Source organism: Microcaecilia unicolor, chromosome 3, assembly GCF_901765095.1.
Source record: "Microcaecilia unicolor chromosome 3, aMicUni1.1, whole genome shotgun sequence".
Lineage (NCBI taxonomy): Eukaryota > Metazoa > Chordata > Amphibia > Gymnophiona > Siphonopidae > Microcaecilia > Microcaecilia unicolor.
Genome location: NC_044033.1, coordinates 375,889,034 through 375,901,509, shown reverse-complemented (window position 1 = coordinate 375,901,509; position 12,476 = coordinate 375,889,034). Strand labels below are relative to the sequence as shown.

The 12,476-nt window shown below is 42.6% G+C and overlaps 1 protein-coding gene across 1 annotated transcript in view; it reads left to right on the top strand.

The window, feature by feature from the left end:
* ABHD1 (abhydrolase domain containing 1) overlaps positions 1 to 12,476 on the top strand; it is a 76,634-nt gene that overhangs the window by 26,408 nt on the left and 37,750 nt on the right. The window contains exon 5 of the mRNA XM_030198615.1: positions 4,593 to 4,705. Coding sequence (XP_030054475.1) covers positions 4,593 to 4,705 — 113 coding nt within the window. The remainder of the gene's footprint in view (positions 1 to 4,592; positions 4,706 to 12,476) is intronic.

Below are 12,476 nucleotides of genomic sequence, written 5' to 3'. Positions count from 1 at the left end.
AAAAAAACAAATAATGTTAGGAATTATTAGGAAGGAAAATTAAAACAAAGAGTATCATAATGACTCTTTGATGAGACCACACCTTGAGTATTGTGTGCAAATCTGGTTGTGCCATCTAAAAACAGATATAGTAATTTTGCCTGATACTTCATCAGAATTACATTCACTTAACTCCAAGCTATCAATTATAGCCGACTAACTCACTCTTATCGCCTTAAGCTTAATCCAGAGAAATCCAGGGCACCTAATGCTTAGCCGCTGTGCACACTCCTCTTTCTCCTTTCCTCTGTCAATATCTGGCATCACTGTTCCTCTTGTACATTTTGCAACAGTGTTAGGTGTGACATTTGATTATTTTCCATGTTAGGACAGTTGTGAAATCTTGCTTCCATAAACTGCTTTTGATTTATCCGGTCCACCGTATCCTAACCTTTCTGCTCTTCAAATTCTTGTGCACTCCCTGGTAACATGGCACTTGGACTATTGTAACTCTCTCTTGATAGGATCTAGAGCATCAGAGCTTCACCATCTCCAGTTGGTGCAAAACTCTGCACTTCATCTCCATATTGGTCTTCATAAATATGACCATATAGTAACATAGAGGGGCAAAGAGCAATCCCGAACCGTATTATCGAAAAAGATGGCCGGCCATCTTTCATTTCGATAATACGGTTGGGGCCGGCCAAATGTCAGAGATGGCTGGGTTTGAGATGGCTGGCATCGGTTTTCGCCAATAATGGAAACTAATGCAGACCATCTCAAACCCGGCCAAATCCAAGGCATTTGGTCGTGGGAGGAGCCAGCATTTGTAGTGCACTGGTCCCCCTGACAAGCCAGGACACCAACCGGGCACCCTAGGGAGCACTGCAGTGGACTTCAAAAATAGCTCCCTTACCTTACCGATTTGTGTCTGAAGATGGCCGGCGATCTCCTTTGAAAATAAGCTGGATAGTAACATAGTAAATGATAGCAGATAAAGACCTGTGATACTTTATTAGTATACCCGAGTTTGATTTGTCCTTGCCTGTCTCAGGGCACAGACCGTAGAAGTCTGCCCAATACTGTTCTTGTACTAAGTTCTGAAGCCAACGTCGAAGCCCCTTAAAATTTACAATTCAGCCCATCCTTATCTATTCAGTCACGATCAGGGCGTAGACCGTAGAAGTCTGCCCAGCTCCCGTTTTGTTTCCCAATTACCGGCATCGCCACCCAATCTCCGCTAAGATTCCACAGAACCATTCCTTCTAAACAGGATTCCTTTGTGTTTATCCCATGTATGTTTGAATTCCATTGCCGTTTTCCTCTCCACCACCTTCCACGGGAGGGCATTCCACATATCCACCACCCTCTCTGTGAAAAACATACTTCCTGACATTAGTCCTGAGTCTGACCCCCCTTCAACCTCAATTCATGTCCTCTAGTTCTACCGCCTTCCCGTCTCCAGAAAAGGTTCATTTGCGGATTTATACCGTTCAAATATTTGAACGTCTGTATCATATTACCCCTATTTCTCCTTTCCTCCAGGGTCAGCAACGCAAATCCCACACCATTTTTGTACCTTTTCTTTGCACCGCTTCCAGTCTTTTTACATCTTTAGCAAGATACGGCCTCCAAAAGTGAACACAATACTCCAAGTGGGGCCTCACCAACGACTTGTAGAGGGGCATCAATACCTCTTTTCTTCTGCTGGTTACAACCCTCTCTACGCAGCCTAGCATCCTTCTGGCCATGGCCGTCGCCTTGTCGCATTGTTTCTTCACCTTCAGACCCTCCGACACCAACACCCCAAGGTCTCTCTCCTGAGTCGACTTTACTAATCTCTCCCCTCCTATCCGGTATCTCTCTTTTGGGTTTCCGCACCCCAAGTGCATCACTCTACACTTCTTGGCATTAAATTTTAACTAATCAAAAATATATATAAATGGAAGAAATTAGAAAACTTTCTAAGTCAATCAATTACTCACTACTAAAGCTCAGAAGGACATATTAATCAAAAAGTAATAACTCACTACTAAAGCTATCTCTCACAATGTGATATGTGTTTTAATGTGCTCAGTCCGTACCCATTCCAACCATTAGATCCCCAAAATGAATATGTGGTAGTGTCACAGATGGAACCATCATAGCACATTAGATGTTCCGCTTCCTTGTAATGTGTATGTACATACAAGTACCCTCTATGGCTACTTTACTATAGATCTGTAACACATCAATACATTCAACTATATGTGCACATATATACTGCAATTTGAGATAAATTCGGATTCATGTCTGTTAATCTATGTACCAGCACACTATTGTACAGTATACTTGATATCACATATACACATTTATACAAAATATGTATGATGCAGATGTCCACAACACTAAAACTAAGGAGGTATAGCTTGTGCCAGAAAATACTAAATGAATCAGCACCTAATCGTATGCTTTTAAAGATTGAACAAATTCAAGACAATTGCATATGAAAAATCACTTCCCTTGAGGATAAGACGTGCTCGTGCTTCTACTTCACATACTCCACTCATACATAGCCCATTCACCCTGTTCAGTCTCACAATTTCAACAAAGGTTCCCTTTAACTCTGGCCGAGTTTCACGTGGCGTCATCAGAAAGGGAATCTGCAAACAGTCTAACTAGCCCCTACTAATTTAACAGAAGACAGATTTATCAACAGATCATTTTCAAAGTTTTTTTTTTTTTGTCATAGAGGATTTGAACACAGAGGGTGTGTTTATTTTAAATATAATGTCGGAGCTTAATAGTACAGTTAGGCCTAGATTCTATATATGATGCCTGAAAAATCCACGTGGAAAGAAAATATGCCTAGGTATATCTCTAAAGTACACCTGAATTTGCAGAATGGGCTTAAATTTCTGCGTGGTATATAGAATATGCCGAGCACTGCTCCACGTGACCAAATTTGGTTGCAGCTATTGAGGCCATGTTGGCGTAAATCCCGATGCCTAAATTAGGCGCAGAGCAGGTGTATTCTATAATAATGCGCATAGATTTTAGAAATGCCCATAGCCGTGCCCCCTTTTCAACTATGCCACTTAAAATTTACATGCACCACATTACAGAATAAGCTTAGCGAGCTGTGTGCGTAAATCTTAAAGCCAGTTAATGCTGATAATTGTTTAACATCATATCGACAGCATTGATTAGCTAGTTAACCAAGTTACGTGCATTGTTATAGAATATGCTTTGATTTCCGAACGGAAATCAAGGTGCGATATATAGAATTTGGGGGTTAGTTCTGAACAGCAACTGAGTCTGAATGTACAAATAATTTTTTAAAAGTCAATAAAAATTTCTAGCTGGTGGTCTTGTCCCATGTGACTTGTCGTATGAGACGTGAGATGTTTTTAAATCTTTATTTTTTTTCAAAGCAGTTTTGGCCAGTATGAGTGTGCTTTAAACATGCTGTAATCCTAATTCTGTGAGGTGTGTGACTGCGAGGATATTGCTTTGTCCCTAAGTGTCAGTTTAACCATCTATGACTGAATAGTCATAATCTTCTTTTTGCATGTATTCAATGAAATCTGTTCGTGTAGCTTTCTAAATTCAAACCTCAGCCAAAAAGTATGCTGCTATTTTCTAAAGAGCATACCCAGTGCCGTTCTCAGGGGCCCTTTTACACAGCGGCGGTAAGCCCAACGCAGGTTTTCCACTTGCTCTTTTGAGAAGGAAAACTCTGGTTACTGTTGGGTTAGCATGGGAGCCCTTATCGCCACCTCAATGGGTGGTGGTAAGGGCTCCCCGTTGCATGGCCATGCTGTAAGAGGGTAAGAGTTCTCTTACCACATGGCCATGTGTGCTCTGGGGTCTTTTTACCTGCTGCGGGAAAACCAACCCCTGCCACCAGCGCAGGGCCCTTTTCCTCCACAGCTTGGTCAAAGGATCCCTCAAGTTCTCTAACAGATGTCACTCTTAAACAAATGCCAAGAGCCCTTCCTGCCCAGGAAAAGATGCATCTACAATACATCCAACTCCAGAATTAGCTCATCAACCAGAAGTTTGATTGTGTTGCATGGATCATTTTTTGGTGATTTCATTTTAATTAAAGCAGTTTGCAGCCCTGTCCTTGGGACACACCTAGCCATTTCTGATTTTCAGGATATCTATGATGAAAATGCATGAGCAGGTCTTAATTTGTAGAAAAGAAGTGAAACTGGAGCAGGGAGAGAGGAGGTTAGCCGGCCAGGTGCAGAATTCACAGGAGAAGAGGCACTGGATTTGAGAGTTCTCTACTCTGCTCCAGGGTCACCTTCTCTCCTCCCTTCAGGCTGTTTCGAAGGGAGGGGCTGAAGCAAAAAACCCCTGCTGCTCTAGAGTCTGAAAAGAACTGATGGCATCGAGTTCCTTGACATTCTACAGAAACTAAGCCTCGTGCATGAGAGAGCTCTGCATGCAGTAGAGGTAGTGCATGTAAATCTCTCATGCCTATTCATTGTGAATATATTGAAAATCTGACTAACTGGGTGCATTCAGAATACGTGGTTAAGTACCACTGTTGTACTGTAATGTTGCTATGTGTGTTATGAGTGTAGAATGTATCCTAATTCCAAAATGTATTATGTCTCTCTCAGACCCACAGGACATTCTGTGCAGCCAATACAGAGGACCTTGAGGCAGTCGTCTCCCACTTCAAAAAGAAATATCCACAAGCTCCACTTCTTGCTGTTGGAGTGTCTTTGGGAGGGTAAGAACTTATACCTATACTAAAAGATAAGAGTAATTTTAATACATTGTAGGGAGTTTGTAGATCAGTGGGTGGAGCGATAGACTACTTTTCAAAAGGCAACACTCCACAGGGTTTCATTGTGAAAATTCATGAAGGGCAGGGACCATAGGTTCTTGTGGAATTTTATGATATTGTTCTGTATAGGGTCCTGTGCAGCCCTGAGACAGCCAGTAGATGGTAGAATAAAAATTCTTGTACAGTGTGTGACAAGTCAGATGGCCTCAGTGGGTCTTGTGCAGGAGTTGATCTGACAGCCACTCCTCCTTCTAGTACCATTAGGTCTGCGAGAGGGTTTGGACTGGTTGATGGCTGATTATAATACCCCCCACTTCCCTTTGACTTGCACCTTTCTTGCCATTAACCGGATCAGTGCCGGCTGCACCCAGGCTGAACTCCTGGACTGGCCCAGCACTAACTGGGCAGTGCTGTAGTGGTCAAAACTAATATCAGCAGCCAGCCCACCCAGCTTGGTTTAAGTGGGCAGGACCCTCTTTTTGCCTGCTTAAACAATGCTGAATATTGACCCCTTTGAAAATATGTTTTCCACACATGTAGTATTTCTGACTATTGGAGCATCATAGTAATGAGACACAAGGGATGCGCACACGGGAAACATTTCTGGTTTGTTTTTGGTTCATTTGGCCTTTCCCCCTGATTTTTTTCTGTTTCGCATATTTGTATATGTTTCATGCACATTAGAACTTTTTAATGTGCATAAATCAGCTTTACTTCCAACAGAGTGGACACCCCGGAGGGAGTGGAAAACATGAAAAAAGATCTGAAGAAGCTAGAAGAATGGTCTAACGTTTGGCAATTAAAATTCAATGCGAAGAAATGCAAAGTGATGCACTTAGGGAGTAGAAATCCAAGGGAGACGTATGTGTTAGGCGGGGAGAGTCTGATAGGCACGGACGGGGAGAAGGATCTTGGGGTGATAGTATCCGAGGACCTGAAGGCGACGAAACAGTGCGACAAGGCGGTGGCCGTAGCTAGAAGATTGCTAGGCTGTATAGAGAGAGGAGTGACCAGCAGAAGAAAGGAGGTTTTAATTTACCTGTATAAGACGTTGGTGAGGCCCCACCTGGAGTATTGTGTTCAGTTTTGGAGGCCGAACCTTGCGAAGGATGTTAAAAAAATGGAAGCGGTGCAAAGAAAAGCTACGAGGATGGTATGGGATTTACGTTCCAAGACGTATGAAGAGAGGCTTGCTGACCTGAACATGTACACCCTGGAGGAAAGGAGGAACAGGGGTGATATGATACAGACGTTCAAATATTTGAAAGGTATTAATCCACAAACAAATCTTTTCCAGAGATGGGAAGGCGGTAGAACGAGAGGACATGAAATGAGATTGAAGGGGGGCAGACTCAGGAAAGATGTCAGGAAGTGTTTTTTCACGGAGAGGGTGGTGGACGCTTGGAATGCCCTCCCGCGGGAGGTGGTGGAGATGAAAACGGTAACGGAGTTCAAACATGCGTGGGATATGCATAGAGGAATCCTGTGCAGAAGGAATGGATCCTCAGAAGCTTAGCTGAAATTGGGTGGCGGAGCAGGTGGGGGGAAGAGGGGGTGGTGATTGGGTGGAGAGGATAGGGGAGGGCAGACTTGTACGGTCTGTACCAGAGCCGGTGATGGGAGACGTGACTGGTGGTTGGGAGGCGGGAAATACTGCTGGGCAGACTTATATGGTCTGTGCCCTGAAAAGGACAGGTACAAATTCAAGGTAAGGTATACACATACGAGTTTGTCTTGGGCAGACTGGATGGACCATGCAGGTCTTTTTCTGCCGTCATCTACTATGTTACTATGTTACTATGCATGCGCTAACAAACTGGATATATGCTAATGAATGTGCATCCCTGAAGAGAAAAACTACATCGGCTTCCATTAAAAGAACGAATTGCATTTGCCATGATATGAGGAAGGGGGAAGGAGGGGATGGGAGGAGGGAGGAGGGTGGGGTGGTAGGGGTGAAAAAAATATTATACTGTTGTTTAGTTGCTGAAGTTGTGGATTTTGTTATATATGAGAATTTGTAGCCTTGAGGCTACATGATTATATGTATTGCATACTTTCGGATGTGTGAAATAAAACTTTAAATTGGGAAAAAAAAAAAAAAAAAAAGAATGAATTGCGTTCAAAGTTTGCACCATGGTCCACAAAATTATACAAGGGGAAGCTCCGGCCTACATGACAGACCTTATAGACCTACCTGCTAGGAACGCAAAAAGATCAGCACGCACATTCCTCAACCTCCATTACCCCAACTGCAAAGGATTAAAATACAAGTCCACACAGTAGTAGTAGTACATACGCAACCAGATTTTCTTACATTTGCACGCAACTATGGAACACACTTCCGAAGAACATAAAAACAACGCAAGATTTAACTATCTTCCGAAGACTATTGAAAACTGACTTATTCAAGAAGGCATACCACAAACAACCGTCCTAATTACTAAACAATAAGACTGAAGAATAAGACTGGATCGACCTTAATCACTCGATCGAATAACCTCAATGCTTTTAATAAACAAACAATCCCACTTCTAATCTAAAATCGATTACTATGTAACCACACAATGCTGACTAACCTCACTGCCAAACACTATCACTTTCTACCCTAATGTCGATAACAGAGCAACAATATAATGTTGACACCTACGCAAGATCACAATGTATTCTTATACCATGTATGTACGCACTGAATGTAAAACCATGTGCAACTCTGTAGACCGGAAATGGCAATCGCCACTTCGGCAAATGTAAGCCACATTGAGCCTGCAAATAGGTGGGAAAATGTGGGATACAAATGCTACAAATAAATAAAAAATAAATAAATAAATAAAAATCCGTAGTAGGCCACCTATATGACGATACTAGTCTGTACAGTATTAGGAATGGCAAGACAATAAAAAGACTTTAATTTGTTAACAACATCACAGATAGACTTACAATAATTTAAGGGACCCTTTTACTAAAGTGAGTTCAGCACTTAGGGCCGGATTCAGTAAATGTTACTGAAAAAATAGGCATCGGGGAAAAATCAGTTCTCAGCGCTATTCTATAAAGAGTGCTTCGGGATGAATGCTCGTTATAGAATAGCACCTACTAGGGATTCTCATGCACGAAGACTTTGCACCAGCGCAAACCTGGTGTACATCCTAGTGTACAACTTGGACGCCCATACCCCAAATTCTATAACATTGCGCGTAATTTATTGGAACGTCTCTGACAACCTATGTCCCCTTTTGGGTTGAGCGTGAGAGGATTGGGGCACGGATTGTTTTAGAATTGCCTGCAAATCCAAATTGGTGCCAGCGTAAATAAATGATTGCTAGCACCCAGTTATTGACTATTAATGGCTCGTTCACTAATTTATGTGTGCGCGAATCTCAGGAGCTCGCGCAGATTTAGGGACCCAAATTTGGGTGCTATTTGTAGTGTCCGGGGGTTAGCACATGGTTTACTGCATGGTAACAGCTAGCACACAAGCGTGTTAAGGGGTTTTGTGATATTCTAGCAGGGTACTGTACGGTAGCGTGCTTTTTGTGTTAGTGGATGTGGCAACGTTATCCAGGTAGTGTGCTACATTTACCACACAGTAACGCACAGTTAACACAGAACCACTTACCATCTCCTAAATAGGAGGAATTAAGGGCTCCTGCGTTAACTGCGTCCAGGTACCACACTGTAATGGGCAATTTAACATGGGGTCTGTATAAAAAAATGTAAGTTAAGCTACCACTAGCTGCCACATTATATTTGCAGCAACCACATGGTAAAATCCCACATCAGGCCACGGTAATTGCAAATATTATTGCACTTTAGTAAAAGGGTCCTTAAATTAGTTACATTTAATTTCTAAAAGCATGTGACTAACAACTGAGTTAACAACAGTGAGCAGTTTTGTAAAGACTTTTTCTTGAGTGATAAGTTCTATGGAACTGGGAGCCACTGCGCACTGTGTGACTCAAAGATACAAGAGTGAAGGGAAAATGCACAACCAAGGTACACTTACATTTCTATTTTGCTAGAGCCTCTACAGCAGCGTTTTTCAACCAGTGTGCCTCAGCTGTTCTCCAGGTGTGCCGCAGGAGTTTGGTGTCACTCCTGTCCATAAGCGCCCTGCAGCAGCCGCAACCTTCTTTGTTCCACTGGCAGTCCCGCCCCCTCTGAGAGAGAGGAAGTTGATATCCAAGTGGCCGGGGCCACCAGGGGAAGTAGCGACATGCAGAGCTGCAGTCCCAGGCGTCTTTTGTTTTTCTAGCTTCTTGGGGATTTAGTTTCATTTTTCTGTACAGTTTTTAGTTAGTTATGCTATATTAGTGAGGGTCTACCTGTGTTCTGCATACGTGAAAGAGACCAGGTATTCTATTAACATCAGAAGAAAGACATGTTCTAGGAAAGAGAGGGAGAGGAGGGTTTCCCTAGTGCTGTATAGAAGTCCTTCACCAGTGTTTCTTGTTTTAACGAACAATTTAGAGGAGCAATTTTGTGCCTAATTCTCTGATATTTAAATGGCCTTAAAAAGTGATGGCTTTTAGAAGCTTGGCTTCTTAACTGACTGCTCTTATATGTGGAATTTTGTAGAATATGACACTTAAGGGGTAAGATGTCAGTATGGACTATCGTTAAGACATGTTATTTTACCATTAATACAGGTTATCAGTAACTAGATCTCATTGCATAAAATGGAACCTGTGCTAAAATAGCAGTTGTAAAATAATACATCTTAACTTTAGCCCATGTTGATAACTACAACTATATATGGTGTAAGTGCCAGTACTCGCACATTTGGATAGACGAAATTGCAAGTAGGGATGTGCAGGCCAAATTTTTTTTTGTTTTGAGTAGATTCCAATGTTTGTGAGATTTTTGTTTTTATTCTGATTTTTTATTTTGGGAGGCAATTTTGTTAATAGTGCATAATATTATTCAATAGTACACACTGTCCAAAGTAGCACTATGCGAATAAAGTGATCATGCATGCACTGTTGTACAACTGTGCACACAATATGGATACAATGGAGAAACATTTAGAAGTGGGCACCTCCTTTTAATTTTTTTTTTCCAATTCTTTTTTAATGGTATAGATTTATCTTACATTACAAGAAGAGAAACAATAAAACAACATTACACAAAATGTCTGGTCTACTTATCTAACATCTGATATTATCCCTATACCTTCCCATTCCGACCTCCCCCTCGACCCTCCCCCCCCGTATCATGGTGGTGCTTCTTGCTGTTCCTTAAATTGTTCATAAGACTGCCATAATTTACCAAAGGGACCCACTCGCCCTCTTCTGATAGCTGTCAATTTGGCCATTTGATACAGAATGTCCACTCTCTGCCATACTTTTTGCATATCCGGCGATTGCTGTTTTTTCCAGTTTCTTGCTATAGCAATTTTAGCCGCGACCAGGTATTGCGTCGCCAGCCTATGCTGCAGCCCCGTCGTTGATATCGGCTTGATATGAAGTAAACAGTTTTCGGGCTTGCATGGGAAGGGTTGTTGAATCACTTTAGTAATCATTGAGGTAATTGCCTTCCAGTATTCTATTATTTTGGGGCACTCCCACCAGATCTGCATGAATGATCCCTTCTCTCCACAGTTTCGCCAGCAGTCTGCCGATACCTCTGGATATATGCGATGCAGTCTCTCTGGCGTATAATACCACCAGTAGTATATCTTATATCCATTCTCAATTGCACTCTGAGCCAGAGATGGTTTAAAGAGATAACGATATCCCCTCTTCCAGCAGTCTTTAGTTATTGTGATTTGTAATGCTGTTTCCCATCTATTCACATACATTTCTTGGGGGTCAGTATGACTTAACAAAGCTAGATAAAGACGTGATATACTTCCTCTACCCCCACCCTTCCCTAATGCAATTTCCAGAGATGTCTCCCCCAATTCCAATTCCTCACGTGCCTTGCTAAGGATATAGTTACGGATACAACAGTAAAATACTTGATCTCTGGCTTGCAGCCCATATTCCTCCTGCAGTATTGGAAAGTCTACCATTTTGTCCTCATCCCATAATTGACCCAAAGTGTAGAGCCCTGCGCGTGCCCAATGTTTGTAGCTAATTTCTGTCCCTCCAAGCGGAAACCCCGGGGCCCTACCTATTCCTGTCTTGTGAAAGTATGTTCTTTCAGGAAACCAGTTCCTCCTAATTTGATGCCAAGTGGTCAAAATGTGCCTAATTCCTATGGGAGCCCTTCTACCTATATTCCTAAGATCCTTGTCCAATGACCACATAATATCCCCTATTTCTCTCATTCCCAACCAAGCTCTTTCCCAGTGCAGCCATTTTTTGTTAACAGCCGGGTGCCAATCGGCTAGAATTCGTAATTGGGCTGCCTGATAGTATAAGAGAAAATATGGCACTCCCATCCCTCCTCTCTCTTGTGGTTGGTACATAATATTGCGTTTCACCCTTGGTGGTCTCTTTCGCCAAATGAAGGCAAACATTTTCCTGTTTAAATGTATAAAGAAGCTTCGAGGGATAGGGATGGGCAGTGCCATAAAAAGGTATAGGATCTTTGGCAATATGATCATTTTTATCGCATTAATACGCCCCGTCCAGGATATATTTAGGCCTTCCCATCTATCCAGTTCACCAAATAGTTCTCTCACTTTTTGAGGATAATTGGCCTCATATAGCTCCTCCAACTTAGGAGTTACCTGAATCCCGAGATATCTTATAGATTTAGTGGCCCATATAAAAGGGAGTTCAGTTTTGAGCCGTACTACCTCCTGCTTAGGAACTGTGAGATTTAATATCTCTGTTTTATTAATATTTACCTTAAAGCCCGATTGTGCCCCATATTGTTTCATTATCTCTATGGCCTGCTTTATGGAAGATTCTGGGCTTGTTAGCGTCAAAAGGATGTCATCTGCAAATAACATCAGTTTATGTTCCCTTTTCCCACGCACTATCCCCTTAACTCCTTCCTCCCTTCTGATATTACATGCCAGTGGCTCCATTGTCAGTGCGAACAGTAATGGTGATACTGCACAGCCTTGTCTAGTACCTCTCTTCAGATGTATTGGTTCAGAGTAAGAGCCATTGACTTTCAGGATCGCCAGGGGAGCCTGATATAGGAGCTGTAGCCATTTCAGATATCTCCCCCCCACACCGATCTTATCCAGGGTCGCAAAGAGGAAAGGCCATTCTACTCGGTCGAATGCCTTTTCCGCGTCGACCGAGAGAACAACTGCTGGCACCTGTTCATCCCTGACCTGCTGAATGAGATGTTGTAAGCACCTAGTGTTATCAAATGCCTGACGCCCTGCAATAAAGCCCACCTGATCCTCATGTACCAATCTGGGCATCATCACCTGTAGTCTACTAGCTAGTATTTTTGTGAATATTTTATAGTCCACGTTTAGTAGGGAGATAGGTCTATATGACCCACATTCTTGAGGGTCCTTCCCAGGCTTAAGTAACAGGGTGATCGCCGCCAGCCGCCACGTATAGGGCAACTCTTGCGCCTGATCATACGCAAGAAAAAGCCTCAACAAAAGTGGCGCCAACAGTGAGGCAAATAGCTTATAAAATCTGGCGGGATACCCATCTGGCCCTGGAGCTTTGGCATGTGGCAAATTCTTAATTGCTTCCTTTATCTCATCTATTCCTATGGGCTCCGATAGTCTCTCTCTTTCTCCCTGCGTTAATTGCGGTAGCTCTACCCCCTGTAGGTAGGTATTTATCTCCCCGAC